At 41.4% G+C, this 20,181-nt stretch overlaps 2 protein-coding genes across 2 annotated transcripts in view; one reads left to right on the forward strand and one right to left on the reverse strand.

Moving 5' to 3' along the window:
* The window catches only part of astn1 (astrotactin 1), a gene marked incomplete at its 3' end in the record, with an annotated part of 417,666 nt that extends 417,354 nt beyond the window's left edge, over positions 1-312 (forward strand). Inside the window, exon 24 of the mRNA XM_079222970.1 lies at positions 75-312. Within this exon, the coding sequence (XP_079079096.1) occupies positions 75-312 (238 nt within the window). The remainder of the gene's footprint in view (positions 1-74) is intronic.
* Positions 313-4,625: 4,313 nt separating this feature from the next.
* The window catches only part of pappa2 (pappalysin 2), a gene marked incomplete at both ends in the record, with an annotated part of 78,419 nt that continues 62,863 nt past the window's right edge, over positions 4,626-20,181 (reverse strand). The window contains 4 exons of the mRNA XM_079228689.1: positions 4,626-4,778; positions 7,873-7,971; positions 16,110-16,181; positions 19,706-19,827. Of these exons, the coding sequence (XP_079084815.1) occupies positions 4,626-4,778; positions 7,873-7,971; positions 16,110-16,181; positions 19,706-19,827 (446 nt within the window). The remainder of the gene's footprint in view (positions 4,779-7,872; positions 7,972-16,109; positions 16,182-19,705; positions 19,828-20,181) is intronic.

The raw sequence follows: 20,181 nt of genomic DNA on the forward strand, positions 1-20,181 counted from the left end.
GTTTGTGGATGTATTCAAGGCCGGGATGGCAAACAAAAAAGCCCTTTACATATTCCTCCTCTTTGTTCCAACAGGAAGGCCGGCCTCATCCTCTCCCAGCTGGATGAACTGTCCCCGTGGTGTAAGGGTCTTCTTCAGGAGCAGAAGATCGGCCTCCGCAGGATGTCCCTCAAGTTCCTGTCCTGCCGGTACACCGACACCAAGGCCTTCGGGCTGAACTGGTCGCACATGGGCCAGGACGTACACAAGGCCTGTGACGAGCAGACGCTCGCCGTTATGTATAACGACTACGGCGAGCCCAAGGAGCTGTGAATTTATTAGAGGGTTTCAGTTCGGCGGTGCGCAGAAACACGGGAGATCCGTCAAACCCAACAAAGCAACAAATAAAATGCAGCTTTCACATTTGTTTCCACAAGCTATTTGCATTTATAGTGTCATCAGCAAATTACTTATAATAACAACTGCTCTATTTAGCATCACCACAGTAATGGCAAAGTTTAATCAAAGCTTCCGGGTAGGAGATGAGTCTGATAACCATCTAATGAACCGGGGCTTTATGGATCCATAGCTCTTTGCTGTATTTATTTTGAGCGATGCTGAAGTCCATTCCTCTCTTGCAATGATGAGTCGAAATCAATGCAAACTTGACACATTCAGCAGGTGCTTCACAATAAAAGCCTTCCTTCCTTTCATGAAGCTTAATAATGACACGTTTTCCTTGTTATAGATCAAAATGGTTTGGATTGAAGCAAATAGAGCTGGAGTAAAGCTATATTTTAATCACAGGGGTGTCGGTTCCATCCCCATGCCGCTGCTGTCCACATGTCCCCGGGCGAGAGACACGGAACCCCCGAACCGGCTCCCGATGGCCAGGCTGGCACCTTACGTGGCAGCGCACTGCCATTGGTGTGTAAACGTGTCAACGGGTGAATGAGAGGCTCTATGAATGCAGCCATTTACTGTGAAGCAGCTGCACGCACAAGATACAACATGTTTACTTAGACATCAAGCCTGCCCTTTTTACTGGATTAAATGAATGCTTTTTAATTGTAATATCTGAAGTTGCCGTTTGGTGTGACATTTTGCGAGGCAGGAATGGACGGACACCAAGAGCACGGACAGCAAAAATGGATCAGAGATCATTTCGTAGACCGTGCCAAGGGTTTTTGTGACTCAAGTGCAGAATGGCCGGAAAAAAATCCATCTCGCATTTTGTGTTGACATTAAATGTAATTATTTTAGAAAAACAGATGACTAAACATGCATTTTATTTAACTGTATTTCTTTGTTGAACTCAACAATCTTTCTTTTGAAACAGAGATTTCATTTTTTTTCTCCCTTTGTTGCCAAAATCGGACATCTTAATACTCTAGTCTAAATGGGAAAGCCCCTTTAAATCACGTCGTAAGATATTTTAGTGAAAATTTACAAAATGCTCTTGATGTCAAACTACATAATTGGTCAAAAACATATTGGATACAGCTAATGGTACAGCTTGACCCAATTTCTAACCGGAAGTCAATGCTTTGTTGTCTTAAAGTTTACATGAAAACAGGATCCAGGAGTTTCTGGATCTTGAAGAGATTAAAAAAGGTCAACGTGGCTTCAGTTTCACCGGTACGTTCCGACCATCGGTTCATATTTAGCTTCTAATGCTCTTCATACACATTTCTTAGGAACAGCGGCACACGCGTCATGTATCTCAGCTGTGATGTGGCTGCTGTGGCTTCTCTGTTGTGTGGACTCGCTTCTACAGTTGTTTTTTTAACATATTTCGAAATGAAGGCAGCCTCGCAAACTGGTACTTCCAAATCTGGAAAATGTCATGTAGCGACACCAGGGAATGAGCGTTACCGCGTTTCTACGAGGAAGATGAGGTCGAGGTTTATCTGGACGGAACAAAAACAAATATACGGTCAGCTGGCAGATATTTTAGTAGCATAGGCATTGAAAATAAACTTTGTACATAGCATTGTCATAATGTTTTAGCGATATATCCTGCTGAATGTAGTATTGAATGTTTGCATTTTTAAGAGGAGCTATATTAAAGGAGTTTTACCGAATAACAGGCATCACAGAGGAAGTGCACAGACATTTTCAATGAAACCTGCCAAACCATTTGACAGTATTTCCTTCTATCATTCCAAATCTAACCGATGAGCGCTCTGTAGTAATTCTGTATTGAAACTGTACATTAACTGTGTCTTAAAGGGTAGTAGCCTTTGCTGTTTTTCACGCTGGACCCTATTTTCCCATGTTTTGATGGTGGAGATGTTTGTCCTCCAAGTTGTCTCCAAACTTCTGCACATGTCAGTTGTCGTTTGGGATCTCACGCTTATTTCTTGGTGGCAGTTTTGAAGATTCATTCACACCGAGCAAGAGTTTTTAAAGTTTTATCGCAATATTCCGTCTTCACATTTGCAAATGGACCTGTGAGCAAAGATGTAGAGAAAAGAAGTCCAGAACCCAAAATTGTGGTCACTTAGACACAAAAAACGTCTGAAAATGGGGTCCAAGTTGAAAAGTACCTTTTAATGTTTTCAACTGCTTCTCTGTTTATTAAAACTTCATGCAATAATGTCTTTGAACGGATTTATCTGACATTTCCACTATTACTGTGCTTTTATCGTGAGTCTACTTTAACTTTTGCTCAGCCTCTGTTATTATTATTATTGATGTTGAAGATTAAATGCAAATTGTACATTAGCTGTTGGTTTATAACAAATCTCATATGTGAATACTATAATGAACACTTGTAGATTTTTTTGTATAGGCAGCAGAGTATTTCATGAATACCTCCCATAAGCGCAGTACAGTGTTTCTCTTCTGTATAGAAATGTACAACAGGCGATATTTTACATTTTCTCGTGTTTCAAAAGACACAATATCGTCTTGTTATATCCGTTGTGTAGCGTAGGCTAGCATATGGATTCATGATTACAGTTGTGGTGTGAAGAGGATTTTTACACGTTAACGTCAGCGTTAAACGCAACAAGGTAATGTGAACCACCCATCTACTATCTGCATGCTAATATTTTGTCTCTAATGTCTGTGGCTATCATAAACTTCACTTTTTTTCACTTTGATCTTTGCTACTTCAAAGGACAATAAATAATATGTTACGAAAAGTGGCTGTATCGATGTTCTTTAACCGTCAGATGTCGGAAGCAATCTTCTCTAATTTGTTTTGCAACATAGTTGTATGGAAAAAAAATGCAACACATGGCACCTTTAGAATTCATTTAGAATCTAAAGCTGAGCAAGTTTTGATCACTTCAGATATATCACTGAGATAAAAATATCGGTGTGATAGTATGAAACGTAGTTCATTCTTTTCAATTATTTTTTGCCATGAAATCTGGAAAAAAGGCATCAGGCCAAAAAGTGTGTGTGTGTGTGTGTGAGTCAGCCAAATTTCACTGGAGCATTTTAATACAAGTACATGCATAGAAACCAAACAAAATACAAGCCCTCTGTTAATTAATGAATCAGTCAATCAAGACTTTATAAGGGTCGATATAAAGCTGCAATTTATTTCATATAGAGTATAAAGTACTGTAAAATATCACAGAGAAACGTTGATTACACTTCTTTTTTTTCTTCTTTTTTTTTTTTATAGATACAACATGGGGTACTTCATAGTTTCTGGCTAACAAGTACCAGAACCTGACATACAGACATGCAAGCAGGAGACTAGTTTCAAGTCTGTGCTTTTTCAAACTTCATTTTTGGTTTATCTGAACGTTCAACACTCATTTTCTGACTCCAACATTACAATTTTAAGTGCGTCTTTGTTCCAGTGGAAATCCATACTAATTCTGACAGTGATATTTAACACTTGACCGATTTCCCCCATTTCGATGAGGAAGTTATTGTTTGTAATTCCCAAAAATGTTAACGTGAATGCTGTGTACATACAGAAAAATACGTGTTTGGGAAGATTGTGTTACTGGATCTGTGGTATAAATAGAGTGTTGCCTAATAACGTGATCTGTTAAGATATGTTAGGTGAGCCAAATATATTAGTCTATACATGTTAGTCTTTACAGGTATGGATCCTTTTACATTCCTAAAGGATCTGATGATGTAGATATTTGTTTTGGTCCGCAATGAGACGGTGGAGATTATGTTTTTTGGGTTGATCTTGTATTTCAGTGATCAGGCGACTTGTCTCCTTTGCCCACTCGACTTAGATCTGACAAGTCCTCATTTGGTTTTCAGTAGCCATCAGACGGGACTTTTCAGGTGGTACTTTGGAATACTTCCATGCAATGTTAATGTTTCTGCTCGATGAACACCGGTAGTAGCGGTAGCCCTGATTGGAAGGTCTTCAAAACAGAATTTTCTACACAGGAGAAAGAAAACGATACGTTCACGTGCGGATGTTTGTGCGGGAAGGAATCCCGTTTTTTTAGAACCGCCGGGACTCACGTGTGTTGCCATTAAACGGCAAGATCACTTAGGATGAAACAAAATGGCTGTGTGAAGTCTGACTTCAATGGCGTTTTTCTCCGCATGTAAATGTAATGTAATGAAATGTAATATTTTGTTGTTTGTGTGTTGTGGTGTGTAGTATGTGGTTTGACTCTGTTGAACACAAGTTCAGCCTCGTTCATCCCTCCATCCTATTGCATTCCTCCTCCTCCTAATCCTCCTCCTCCTCCTCCTCCTCCTCCTCCTCCTCCTCCAGAGTCCTTGGCTCTGCTCTTATTCTCCTCTGCGTCTGGATCACGGCAAGTGCACTCGTCCTGGTTGCAGTCCGCCCCGAACTGAATGACCTGTCAGCAAACAAGCACAATGTTCAGTCAGGTTCTCTGTCAAATATGTCTGGTAAGATCTGATCAAATCGTCTGCATATAAATATATATATATATATATATATATATATATATATATATATATATATATATATATATATATATATATATGGCATACTCTTGTATGGCCTTTAGGTGGCCTGTAGGTGAAAGAAAAGCCTAATAGAGAAGGATGGATAGCAGCGGGGTGAGAGGAAACATTACATCAGGGTTTTCAGTGAGAGCAGCGTCACTGAAAAATGCTCCAGTTCAGGAGTTCTTCCCCACAGGGCTGTAACATTTCAACTGTACCAAAGAGCATGTTTTTGAATGGCAAAAACAGACGATAAAAAAAGCTAATGACATTTGCTCGAAACCGACCCCGGCGGCTGGTAGACACCGTCCATGGCGTTTGCGCTAAAAGGTAAAGCGCCGCTTTGTAACCCGAGCGTCGGTCTTAGTGGACTTGTTGTGTTTCCTAAAAGTTTCAAAGAGAACTCCAACAGCCCCCCGGAGGCTGATAAAGCGCATGATGTCAAATGGTTCAACCTGGCCTCTGAGTGGCGAGAAAACCTTGAGGGTCTTTGGGAAAGGGGGGGGGGGGCGGCATAGGTGAGTGGATGAACACATGTTAAGAATCAACAACGGGAGGCTGCCAGCTCTCCTCTAGGAAGCGAGCCATCGCCACAGGTTGCAAAATAAACTCTGGTGCCCCGCGAAGCAGTCTGTTGCAAGAAATGTAAACATTCGCTCCCGGAGGGAAGGAGCGAGGAGGGAGATCGGGAGAGAGAGAAAGGGAGAGGGGGAAACGGTTTCGCTGAGAGCGCTCGGGCAGAGAGGCTTCACTTTCAAGCTTTCACTTTAAAAATGCCAGCAGTCCCATTTTAACAGGAATTGCCATTAAATGTTTCCTTAACATCTTGATTCATCGACGCGGGCGCAGAGCCTTTCGATGCCTCCTAACAACCTCTGGAAGGGAGAGAGGGCTTGTTTATGCCTCACCTACAGAAACCAAAGCCAAGTCTTTGGCTGCAGTCGTTGCCCCCCTGCTGTTTACTGCAACACATTCACGAGCGCAATTCATGCAACGAGAAACCCGCTCGAAGTGTTGAGTCCAGGCCTCGCAATCGATCAAAACAAAGTTAAACGTAAAAGCTTCACACTTAAAAAAACTAAAACACGTCCTCTTTGTTTTTCCTTTTGTTCGCTCATTGCTGCTCATTGTGTTTCCATAGATGGAGTGGCAGCTCCCATCTGCTCCTTTGGAGTTTTCCGCCTGTTGGCCACGACCGAATCCCACCTGAATCCTCTCTCACGTATCCCTCCTCCCTTATCATCCCCAATACTCCCTGCGCTCCATAAAAAGAACCTCGGTTGGCCCCCGAAAGATGTAAATATATATGAATATTGATTCAAGTATTTGACAGAGTTCATGCGCGGGTGAATCATCCCGCCTGAGTTCGAGATCGATGAGAAGTGGCCCCGTTACTTGCAGAATAAGGTTAAACGGGTCAACCTGTCATGTCCTACACACACCTGTACGAGCCGAGCCACGGGGGAAATGGAGTTCTGTAAACGTCGTCGCTCTGCAGGAAGCCGCTTCTCTATGGCGGTACACTTGACTCTCTCGCCAAGTGAACAGTGGCCGACTAGACCGCAGACCGACACCTCCCCCCCGCACGCCCCCTGTGAAAGAGCAGTTAGTGGCATTGTGGCAGCTCATTTATTCTGATGGCAGCTACAGACTCGCTGAACTCTCTTCTCATTTAGGAAGGAGCTGCGAGTGAGTCATGGCGTGCCGTGGACATGAAGGAGACAGCCGAGGAACCGGCCAACTGTAGGCCGTAGGAATTAATAGGCAGGGCCCACGTGAATGAGTGTCGTGAATATGTGGCTGTACAGTAGCCAAATAGGGTGTAGTGGGGGGGGGGGGGGGGGGGGGGGGACTTCCCAAATGTCCACATGGGAGAGAAGTTCTAGTGAAAGCACAGAAAAATAGGGAGGGAAAAAAGAAGAAAAAAGAGGTGTTTATGTAGAAGCAGTTGAGGGAATGAGTGGCCTGGTTTCCACCGCTGGCCCGACCCCGGGGCTTGCTCATTATTATTCATACCATTCCTCTTAGCCACCCAACATACACAGTAATCACTGAGAGCAATTAGTGTAATGTGATGCATTTGCATTTGTGGCGAGCACGAACGAGCCGTCGCCGGGGGAGCGTGTGCTAGTACGGATAAACACGGAGATACTCAAGGTATTTGTCAAACTGATTCACTTATTCAGGTTTGTTTGTTCTTTCATTTGAAAAAGCAGTGGGACTGCAGGCCGACATCACAAACACGAACGTTTCTCATCGCCACTTGAGATGCTCTAAATGAGGTGATAACACGATGCGGTCGGCTAAAACTGTTTCAGTGCATTAGGAGTATATTAAGCTCAGTGCTAAGTGTGTTCTAGTGTCAGACGGGATTTGACTGGATGGAGTAGGCGGATTCAAATGTCTGGACCCTGGCAAGGGTTCTGACGTCCTGAACCCCAATCCGGTCCCTCTGCAGCGGAGCGCTTAACGCGAGAAGGCGTCCGGCAACAGCGGTGGTGAAAAGCAGCCTATTTACCATTTGAGTGGAAAAGCTGGAGGGCACAAGTCTCCTCTGTTGTTTTAAGTAAAGATGAGAGAGACTAAATAGGCACAGTCGTTAACAGGAGAGAGGGAAAAGTAGCAGGGATTTGTGTTTGTTTGCTTAGTCGAACTCTCCTGCGCGGCGGCGCGACGCTAGTGCCAAGAGAGACAGATTTCTACTACAGTAAACAGGAAGAATCTGGCTTTGAGTCCAGCTCCCGGCCTCCGAGCTCCATCTCGATTGCAAGATGCGGGAGCTGGAGCCAGCCGCTTGACGCTTCGCCACCTTTTAAATAAAAGCGGACGTAAACTGAGACGTTGTATCCTATCTGTCAAAATGTATCGTTATTTTTCTAAACAAAAACAGATGGGAAGAAAGCGATGGAAAACCAATGTTTCTCTTCCCCGCGTAAATACGGCAGCCGTGAGGTGTGGCGCTGGAAATGTCCGTTTGTGTACCTTTCTGGTGGAGAGCGTTGACGGGCAGCAGTCCCCTCCATCATACTGGCAGTAGGCCCGGTTGTTGATGGTGTCACACCAGCCGTCCTCTCCAAAAGGCTGAAGACAAGTTACAAACAAGAAACAGTGTTAATGGTCTCCATATTATTGTCATTTCCAATAAAACCTCAAACCTCTTCCCAGAAAAAAGATTTGTCAAACACATTGATGTTTTTTGGAACAAATGTACATGAAACAAATCTAAATAAACACTCATGCAGCATAATCCAAGTTATTAATTTCCCCCGACAAAGCTTGCACAGCAGACAATTAGAGAGGGGGACTTCTGTCTAATGAACAATATGAAGGCGGGCCTTCGATTCAATGCATGAGTAGGTCAGTGATTTGTTTAGCAAAGAGTCTCACAGGCTACATTAACTGTAGACGTGAGGCCGAAGCACCGTGGGGTGAACGAGTTCACGTATGAGTGGCTTTGGTTGCATTCTGGAGGCTAAATGGTTGTCGGATAGATCGCCGATGGGCTCAGAGATTGGTGTTGGCCGAACACGACATGAGTTCTATGTTAGTCATTTGGATGGCAGCGTGGCATTTGTTTAAAGTCCAAACGTCATTTTTATCCCAGGTGATCGAAACATCAGATGGAGCGTCCTGGTAAATGACTCGAGACCTGCTTGCACAAGTAGAATTGGCTTTCACTTCAGGAGTCTTTTCGAAGACATGCAGGGAAAATTGTTTCTTTTGGCAGTCCGGGATAAACAATTAGACAAAGATGCATTCAGTGTAATTAAGCAAAGAGAGGTTTACTTTTCCGTGTCATTGAGCTGACCTTTTATTCAAACAAGGTTCGATATACGGACAGGTATGCTTCACCTTACTTAGAATACCTCTAACTGTTTTTTTTTTTAAGTATACTTTGGCCAGTGTAGGAGTTCTTCTGGAGAAACTCTGGAGTGGCACGCAAATGTGTGGAATTTAAGTTACATAGGATCGCAAACACGTCATGATGAAAAGCTTTTTTTGATGTTTTAGGCAAAACCTTGAGGGCTTCCCTGAAGTGCCAGCAATATGAAAATAAATGCTGAGTGCCAAAGATACTTTTGGTTTTCTTCGACGTTCTGATGGAGTCATTTCAAAGACTTGGGGCTCGACCTAACCTACAGAGAGCCGACCTGGGAGGGAGCAGCTGCTGAGAAGATTTCTGTCGTTTTCTCTTCACTTCAAAGAACTCCCTACTCGACAAATCCCCATGCCTTTCCTAGCTAAACTGCCGTGGAATTAATAAATCTATTTAATCGTTCAGTTTCTGACTGAATACTTTACCAGCAATCGCACCAGATGCCTCACCCAAATCACCACAGGTGCGTAAATCTTTGAATTAGCTTCATGGTCGTGGAGAGTCATGCAAAATGCAGACTTGCTTAACCTGCTGTCAGTTGTCTTTGCATCTCACATATTTCCAAAGTCAAGCTTTGTTGTAGGTTTGATCTCGAGTTCCCATACACGTTTTTTCTTTGATTAAATTACCGGACCCACCGATTTGCCCACATGAGGTTAATTTTGAGGTCAGGACTCATGTCGAGGTTAATTATTATTTACATTCCCTTCCAGGAAGCATATATCTTACTCTCAACAGAAATACACTGACCCGTGAAGCGTACTGAACCAGTCAGAGTTGGCTGCGTACTTTATTCCCCTAATGGGTAATTAAAAGGTCAACTGGTTTGTGTATTACCATTATACAGTAACTCCCTTCAAAACAGCGTAAAAGAGAGCAGCAGCAGCAGCCAACAACACCTCGCTAACATAAATATTCCGCCTCTTGGCATTGGCTGGTTCTAAGGGAGCATGTGCTGTCATCAGCACCACCAAAGCTCTTTATCCGAATATTATAAAACACAGATATGTCAAGCAGCAATATATTCATCTTTTTTACTTCCTACCAACTATCTGAATCAATCTTTTAATAGCAGGCATTCTATCATCTCAATTTCCTTCCTGCCCAGAACCTTCTGAAAACAGTTTGGAGGAGTGAGAGGTTCGGCCTTTTTTTCTTCTGACTAAAGAGTGTTTCGTCTTTTGATAGTTCGGGGAGTTCAAGGGAGGTCTGTGTGTGTGTGTGTGTGTGTGTGTGTGTGTGTGTGTGTGTGTGTGTGTGTGTGTGTGTGTGTGTGTGTGTGTGTGTGTGTGTGTGTGTGTGTGTGTGTTGTGTTGACGGTAGTTATAGTTTGGGTCTGGGGGATTGTAAGACACAGTCCACCGTAATGTGCTCGGCATTATGGGATATAGGCCATAGTGAATCATTGGCTATTTGTTTCTGCTCAGAATGATTTTTTTTAATGGTTTTGTGTCACTAAGTGGAAGCAGGATAGAACTGTGATTAATGTTAACATGTGTGCTGTAAAAAAGCAGTTTATGCAGTTACGAACATTGAAACATCAATTATCATGTTTCTGAACCATGGATGTGTCATAGACTATTAGAACCATGTAACATGGTTCTAACACATCCATGGTGAAACATGTGTTTTATTTTGTGTGATTATTTTGAAATGTATGGCTGGAGCATTGGACTGAAGACAGAGTTTTAGGACAAGCTCTGGGGTGTACATTTTTTAGCAGTGTTTGAAATGAACAAATAGCCTTATGGTTGTAGAGACCAGATTATTGAATGATTGTACTTCCTTTCAGTTTTGGTCAGACTTTGGATCAAACCGTTTGGTGCACAACAATGCACAGCAACAAGTTGCAATTTTGGCTTCCATCCCATTGCAATCTTGTCAAAGCGATACATTCCTCCTTCTCGGTCTCTATCATGCAAGTGCATGTACAAAAAGGCTTTAGAAATCTGGTGAAATATAAATGTGGCAAAGCAATCAAGTTTCCCAAATCTTGCTGGGTTTCTCTTAATTCTTTGAACTTTTAAAAAGGAAACCAAGTTTCTTGTTTACACGTTGAAGAAATTATGTTACTGCCAAAATATGTGAATAATCGGATGACTGAAATACATGATTGAAGTTCGGTGCCTGCACTTCAAAGTGCCACTGCCAGTTGACTGCCAACAATCACTAATTATACTTCCATATTAAAACATGATGTGTCACCAGGTCACCTGTTAAACCTCCTTTTAACGGAATCACCACCTCTACCACATTTTTCCAGAATTTGGCTGACTGTATGTCCTTGTCTCATCCTCTCAGTGGAATGCATGCAGCCAGTTGGGTGCAGGGTCAGGTCTGTTCTACCTTTCCACTTGTGAACCTTAAACTTCCTCAAACATGCTACACCAGTGGTTCTGTGCTCTAGCAGTCATAACCATGGATACCATCAGTAATTGCTAACCAATGTGTTGGGAACATGGGTTGATGGTACTGGACTGCCAGTCAGCCCCATATACCTTGGTTTCCAGGAGCAGCTCAGAGTAGAGTTGGCATATTTTCCCAGTGGTTACATTTTGAGTAACTCACTGGGAAGATATCTAAGGCAAGTCCAACTGGAAGATTCAAGGGAGGCTCCAGGTTAGATCCAGAACAAGCTGGATATAATATTCACAGAACACAGCGGGCCTGGAAGATATGGCTAGGGTAATGCACATTTGGCTTCCTCTGTTTGGTCTGTTGCCACTATAAATTGGATTTACTGAGAATGGATTGGATGGTGAGCTTGGGAGGAATTCACTCATCATTTTAAAATAAAACGTGTGCTGCTTCATAGCTAAAGAGGCAAGCTATATCTCAGTAAAATCTGTAATTTCCATTGATAAGGGGGCAAAATCAGTGACATATTTCCATCTAAGTTGATCAAGAATCCGTTCTTGGATGGCAAGAAGGCTTCTCCCGAATGATTGATCTGTGGAGAGACCTTTGTTTTCCACTTCATTTGGACCACTTTAATTCCACTTACTGGAAATTTAACATAAAAATATAATTATTCTGCTGTCCAACAGTTGTCTGTTGTCTGAACAAACAATATCTACTCTTCTGGCGGCCCTTAGTCCACAGAGACTCATTTGATTAATTTGCTTTGGTTGTGATTGTCTTCAATTAAACAATAATGTGTTTTAGAAGAAACAGAGCCATGTATAGAAAAGTGCAGTAGTCGTGAAGGGTTTCAGGTGTTGTTTCAGGTGTTGATAGATTTTTCAGTTCACTGTTGGTCCATTTAGTCTTCAGCTAATTTCAACCCTGATCTCCCATCTAAAGCAAACAGCAAACCTTCAGCCTGCTTGAGCCACCGTAGAGCTTCAATCAGACATGTTCTATTGGTGTACATCTGTTCTCACGTAGAACTATTGAGATACAAACACAACTATTCCTCATCGTCGATGTGAAACTCATTGTTACTTTTTTCAGACTGGGAAACTACTCCACAGATTTTCCTGATGTGATCAAGGGGCCCCCTTGTGAAGCCCCCCTAAAATGTTCTTCAGCCCCCCCCCCCCCAAAATAATTTGGCTTGAAAAAAAAATATATATCATTTTTATTTTAGTGATGTCATTAAATGAAACTATTGTTTCTCATATGGACAAGTTATTTATAACTCTAACATGCTACATATGTGCGTGCGTTCTGGTTTGTACGTTTTCTCCCCCTTCAAATTACAATCCAATAGCCTACTTAACCTTAGGGCACTAGGACCTTGGGGAGGCTGCTGCGCTGGCTTTCTCACTCTGCCAAGTAACGTCTCTCATTAACCACAGCAGAACTATACCAAGGAGTTTAGCTCACAGTAAACTATACCAAGGAGTTTAGCTCACAGTAAACTATACCAAGGAGTTTAGCTCACAGTAAACTATACCAAGGAGTTTAACTCAAAGTAAACTATACCAAGGAGTTTCACTCAAAGTAAACTATACCAAGGAGTTTAGCTCACAGTAAACTATACCAAGGAGTTTAGCTCACAGTAAACTATACCAAGGAGTTTAACTCAAAGTAAACTATACCAAGGAGTTTCACTCAAAGTAAACTATACCAAGGAGTTTAGCTCACAGTAAACTATACCAAGGAGTTTAGCTCAAAGTAAACTATATGTATAGTAAACTATGTTTTTGTGTTGTTGTTCATGTTTTTTCTTCTTCAAGTGAATGGTATATTTGACACTGAACTAGTTCATCTTTATCTCAGTGATAGTGTCCAAATGAGCATAAAATATCAATGGTTTGGAAAAACTATACAGACAACAAAATAGATGTAAATGTTGATCAAAATCTTATTCCCTTCTGCTCAAAATAAAACGAGTAAACAACTCAAACGTTGACACTGTCAGGTCCATTCTCCATCCATTGGATTTGGGAGTGACGCAGATATGAAAGCTAGTTTATCCGTCTTTCCTTTACAAGCAGGAAAAGTATTTCTCTCTAGTTATTTGAGAAAAGTTCATAATTGTGTTCACTGTGACCCTGAACTTTTGTCTGTTATCATATACTGAATGAATGCAAGCAAAACTACAGAGCAAAATCACACTCATTCTGATTGAACCAATCTATGAACTGTCTGAAACAATGGATATCTGCGGCCCCAAATGGCCCCCCAAAAAAATTGCCACACATGCCAGTTCCCTTGGGGCTAAGCCAACCCCCCCTTTCCTTGAATCCTAGAAACACCCCTGGCGGTTGTACAGGGGGCGCTGTGCTAATTGGGTGCCTCAGTTGACTTTTACACTTATGAGAAAGAATGGAAAGAGAGGCAGAGTAAGAAAACGATTGTGAGCAATGGCATCTGGATGAGATCTGGCATGGTGGACTATGCAGCACATGTGGTCTGGTATAATTTACAGTGTTGTCATGGAGGAGCGGGTCAGAAGCAACTGTTTTGCCGAGAAAAAGTCACGGGAAGGTGGAAGGGGAAAATGTAGTGCTGGCAGGTAGGAGGAATATTTTAATACCGTGAGACATCAACAGTTTATGTGTTCCATCAGTAGTTCCAGTAGTTCTGAACCCAACGGATGAATGCCAAATAAAGACTATCTGGGTTTATGATATTAAGATGCTTTACCATGCTATACTAGAATATTACTAAGCAGCAATGGACTTTTAATTGCAGTTAACTTTCAATTAACTGAATTATGATACAGACTACAGTACACGGAAATGTGACGACTTTGAATAATCCCAAAAGTCTAAAGTTGTGCTACCGCGGCCTCTAGAGGCTGCAATGTGTATACCTAACATTATGAAGATGCACTCTTACCAGAAGTGGTAATCAGAGTATTGGGGAGTGTATCTTGAAGACGCTGGAGGGGAAGACCATGAGGTCATCCAAATCGGATGAATTTGGACCCCCAGGGTCTTGAATGTGCTCAGGACAAGTCATGGTTCGGTTTGTTTCAAAAGTTAAAACAAAATTAAATCGGGCATCGTTCGGACTTTCAGACCAATTAAAGGAAGTTCTGGCTGGCTATCATCAGAATTGGAAAAAAGGTAAAACAACGCAACAAAACAACATGATTGAATGAGTATGATGACTTTATAATGAGTCAGTTGGAAAAAATAATTGAAAAATGTCAACACTTTTCAATAATTTTTTCTGAGAGGATACGAGAGAGAGGATAGAGAATGAAATAGAGGATACGAGAGAGGATAGAGGATACGAGAGGATACGAAAGAGAGGATAGAGAATGAGAGAGAGGATACGAGAGAGGATAGAGGATACGAGAGGATACGAAAGAGAGGATAGAGGATACGAGAGAGAAGATACAAAAGGATGGCCGAGCATTGACAAGACGTCGACAACAGAAGCACCTTCTCCAAAACAAATTGCGAGTATGGGGAGACGCAGCTTACACAGGTGATGACGACAGGATGTAGTTATGTCACGAATACTACTTATGTGCAATTAATTGCAATGTGAAACCAAAACTAACCCGATCAAATGCATACAATGTGACAAAAACGAGAACCTTAACAGATTTGTTAGAAATCACTCTACTATAAATATCCATAGCAGATTATCTGGGTGGAAATAGGAGATGTAAGAAATGTGTTCGTTCATTCAACAAGAAAAAAATCAACCATTTTCATTTTAAACCTATTACCAGCGAATAGTACTCTTGTTTTGTCTGATACTGACTTATTGTGGCTTTTTGTCTGACTGTCTCAGTCAAAAATATAAACTAAACAATTGAACTCTACTCTAAAGTATCCAGCGATTGTTATATATATATATATATATATATATATATATATATATATATATATATATATATATATACACAAGTATAATTTAATTTCCTTGAAAATACATGTAAATTCACAAGAAAATAGGTGTTGTTACCTTGTCAAGAAAACAAGAAACTTTATCCGGCTCCTTTTGTAAAACAGTTAGAGTTCCAGCGCAAAGTGTTTGAACAAAGGAGAAATATGTAAACTTCTTATGTCAGCCTGAATGATTCATCTGAATGAAACATAATGCTGTGATTCATATATTTTCTTTTATCAGATAAACCATTAGGTTTGGAAGCCCCGTAACAACATTTGGCAATGTGAGGTTTCCCTTCAAAAAGGAAAAAGAAAAGAAGGTTCTTTGGACATATTCGAAAGGGATTCTTGTAAAGTTTTACGTGTGAGAATATACATTTGTCATCAAGAAATGTAAAGCACATTGCACACTGACTCTGGTATCTTGAGTAACGATGACAGCAAGGATACAGCATGTTTTGCTTCATGTTTGATATTATTGGAAAAGTCTGGCTAGGGCAGTAAATTGAATGCGCTGATGCCCAGAAATGGTGTAATTGTTTTAAGGATTAAGTACTCCTTGATAAATAACGGGATGAAGGCCAGACGGAGATCTCCCTGACCTCGAAGGCTTTGAAAGCAAGCACACATGAGAACATAGCAGACACGGTACGTAAGAACCAAATTACACTTTCACCTGCAGTAATGTTTGGGTAAACAGCACCGGTTGGTTAAGCAACCACTACCAAACACCATATTCCCAAAGCCCCCTTGGTGCTCAGATGTGGCACGTTTCCACCAGGCAGTCCAGTTCAGATAAGTTTCTAAGCCTCATCTCGACACACTAAAAACATCGCAACTGTGATGGGAAATACATCTTAACTCAGGTACTCTCCGCTGCAGCAAATCAATGTATAGTCCTTTGCCAGATACAGTATCAGTCAAGACTAAAATAGCCATTCACTCATTTAACAATTCCAGAGGCCTTTGCTGAGACATCTGGGTGGAAAGTATTCGCATGTACTTCAGTTTCTGGTGCAGGGCCGCTCGGCTGTCTGGACTCTTACCTCACATGACTGGATGCAATGGATGTTTTGAGTGTCAGGGTACCACTTCATCATCCCTGTGCAGACTATGCTCTGGAAAACAAAGCGTGCAAGAAGAACAATTGAGCAATAGGACATGGATAACCACTGTGTTTGCCATGGAAACAAAATCACACTCAGTCACTCAGGCTCCCAAGTGGTGTTCAGGTAGAACCATTGATTTAATTTATGAAGTACCCATATATGGACGATGATGGCAACCAACTCATGGAGTGAGTTTTGCAAGTGAAGATTTTCCCTCTGAGTATTGATTAACGGGGGGACAGAAAACATACATTTGCCCTCTTATTCTGATACATGAACTGCTAGTAAAACATATTTTTATGTAATTTTTAAGTCGTACATTATTTGAGTTGGATCTTTTGGTGAGATGGTTTTGCCAAGATCGAAAAAAAGATTCTCAAACTAAAATTTTCAGAACGGCTAATAACGGGTCGCGGTGAGATTGTTCACCAAATAATACTCTGTGTATATTTTTAATTTTGGTAAATGTTGGAGTGGCTCAAACCTAAGGAAGCTATTGTATTGTTGGGAGCATGCATTTGCAAAAAATTAAATAATTGATACTTCTGTTGGATTGTTATAAAATAATGTCTAAAAAGTTGACATTTTGGCCAAATAGTGTGGAGGAAAAAGCTCACGGAGTGTCATCAATGTTCATTCTGCCTTATTATAGAACAGGAGAAAAAAAAGGTCAGGGAGATCAACAAAAACACTAATTCTATGGGAACTTTATTTCTTATGACGAAACAGTAAATTACGCTGTAATGGTACCTTTATTTGCCAATGATCTGCTAGCACTTGATCTGCCTTACCCTGAACTGTTATATAAAACATGAATACATCTTGCACTCATTCTGATTGCAGATATTGTAGCGTTGTCACGAACATATGCAATACATTATGACAATTTAAAGCTTTTTGCAGCATGAAAACCAAGTGGATGCCAAATTCAAAGTTGCAGGGTGAAATCCGGTGCAAGGCTCTGGTCGTCTATTTATTTGACCCCGGGAATTTACAAGGTGTTTAGCAGATAGCTGATTGACTAACAAACATGGACAGAGAAAGTGGATCCTTCCCCTGTGATTTCCTGTGCAGCCTGACCCAGCGCGGGAGACCTGAGTCTGAGATTCAAGATAACACAATGCCTTGAAACCAGGAGGCAGCGCCAGAGATATGGCGTAAGTAACCAGACCCCCGTCCAAGTATTTGACCTTGGCAAGGGCAGACTAGCTGGCTGGCTGACCACCCAAAAAGTCAGGCGAAACTAGAGCAGTGTTTGCAACAGCATTAACATAGAAGCGATTCCTGAGATATGATATTGGGTAACACGACCCACCTTAAAAAGGCCAAATAACAGCCATCCAACTTAGCACCCAAGACCTGACATTCCTATGAGTTCACTGTGACTTGTATACACTGCGTGTGTGAGAGATGTGTGTTTCCTGAAAGGCTTGACGTCAACTGGAACCTTTACTCTCGTCTATCTGCCTGCGATTTCCAGTAATGCAAAAGCACTTGAATGATAACAAACACACTCTTGCATACACACGAGCGGGATTTGGTTGTGTGATAGTGTGCGGTTAGCCGGTGCAGCCGGGAATTAAAAATGTTTTCCAATTTCTCTTCTTTTTTTTTAAAGATACTGTCTTGCCAATGATTCAGTCAAACATCTGATATGAAACACATATACACATATTGTGATGAAATCTCATCTGAAATTTGACAGATCGTTAGGCATTCTCGGTTACTCAAATTTACTTTAATTTGATAAATCATTTCTGTGTTTGTTTTACTACATTTGTTGCAATATATGTCCAATTCAGGAAGTATTTTTGGTCTCATGGAGGTTAAAGAAATATTACTTCCACTGGAAAAGGTCTTATATAAAACAATTTTCAATCCCTAAAATTTTCACTGCAACTTTACGTAGTGGGGTCGGACCATGTGGCACTTCAAAGGACATGACCTGAGTCCAAATAAGGCTAATCATTGATCTCTCTTAGAAAAAATCTGGAAATGATCTCCACCTATTGACCGATTTCACGGTACATTTGTTGGAGACATGTCATTGATGGTTTTTTTCCACGTTCGCTCCTTTTGAAAATGTGAAGGTACATGTAGTTCAAATCACGCAAAACTGTCTTTTAACACACCGTTAGCTCTAAACTAACAAAGCACAAACCCTTTTCCTTGGTGTCGCACTTTTCCGCTTGTTTCTCAATGTTGCAAAATAAGGCCAAGAGGTAAAGTATTAATTATGAAGGTAACATTGTAAACATGCATAGCAGTGAATGTTTGTTGTTTTTCTACGTTGTCCATCCCCCAAAATGAGTTGTCTTTGTCTTCAACTGAAATGAACTTGGCTTCAGTGAGTCTGTCTGCAGCAGTAGCTCAGTGCACTCCATGCTGTTGTTCAGACCACCAGATGTTAGGATGCATTATTCATTCTGATGGGTGTTTTTGTGTCAGAAGGGACTCCATGCTGTTTGTCATGGCAGCGAGCGAGCAAAACAATGAGCGTTTCACGAAAGCCTGCCAAGAGTTTCCGAATGGTAGCAAATCCACAGGCCCGTTGTTCCATTGTGGTTAATCAAGCCAATCGGGCGGTCTCATTTCTCACCACATCGTGCCGCGTCGTGCAATGCGAAACAGCAACAGGTGCAAGCGGCTCTGCAAGCTAATCTGGATGGCACTCCTTCCTCTAAGCCTTGTGTTTTATTGAGCTGGATCAAATTGATTTGAATCATAGACGTATATGTCAAATACCAGTTTGTGAATATACAGTTTGACAAGAATGTATTTTTTTCTCCCTGACTGACTCTGTGAAAACTGCATTAAAAAACTGCAGTTAAGCTGCCAACAGTAGATCTTTTGAATTCAGAGCTGCAGCAGTGCAATGGTCATGCCAAAAAGCCAAAATTACAAGGATTTGATGTTTCCTCAAAAATTATGTCCGTGAAGAATCCTCCAAAAATCATTTAGAACGGGGTGGGATGTAAATATTTTTGAAGGAATAGTCATCCACGGTTCAGCGTGTGTACATTTAAGGGGGCTCTCGCATGGAAAGCTGCTCAGCCTGTGAAAACTGTTCGATATATTTCGGTCACAACTAATTGTTGAACAGAAAGCCTGCGTTTCAAACTGCAGATTGAGGGTTGCATAATCGGAAGCGTCACTTTGCGTAACCTAATGTGAGCTAACGTGCTAGTAAACCATGCTAACGTGTGAATGAGCTAAAGTTGACTACGGCTAAAGGACTCCACACATCGGGGGCGTGTGAATTATTTATTTTTTTACTGTTCATTTTGTCATGAATACCTAAAGATAATATTACGCAGTAAAAAAAAGGAACGTCATTTCTTTCCCTGGAACTAGGTAGATTTTCTGAGCTTTGGCACCGAGAATAAAGACATCAACCAATCATGTCGTATGGACTGGACACATTTAAAAACGTATTTGTTTAGTGATGGTACAGAACAGACTAGAACTGAAGTCAAACAGAATCACTGGAGACAAACCAAACCACGGTAAATTCCCCTCCTCAGACTTCTCACCTGGACTTTGGTGGGCAGCATCCAGTGCTGTAAAGAGTCAACTGTAGTGCCATTGGGCAGAACCACCGGGTCATGCAGATCCATGTCTCCAGCCACAATGCATGTTGGGTAGCAAACAGCACCTACATGGAAAAGTTTGAAAAAATAAATCAAATAACACTTACCTCTAACCTTCATTAGCATCTGTTGAATGTATTCATGTTCAAACATTGAGGAAAAAACGACCACACGGTCACCTGTGGTCTGGACTTTTGAAAACCATTACTATGATAGGGCTTTTACACCCAAGAATAAGAATCACTGTGTTTTGGTTACCTAATAATTAGTTATTTTTATCTCCAACTGGCCAACATGTTTCTACACTAGTTTTAGATAGAGCCATTTGCTTTTCACATTTTTGCATCGGCCATCCTAGTTCTCCTGCACGCTTGGCACACTGGAGAAGTTTCAGTTGGTTGCATTCTGCAACCTCACTG

This window comes from Taurulus bubalis, assembly GCF_910589615.1.
Source record: "Taurulus bubalis genome assembly, chromosome: 1".
Taxonomy (NCBI): domain Eukaryota; kingdom Metazoa; phylum Chordata; class Actinopteri; order Perciformes; family Cottidae; genus Taurulus; species Taurulus bubalis.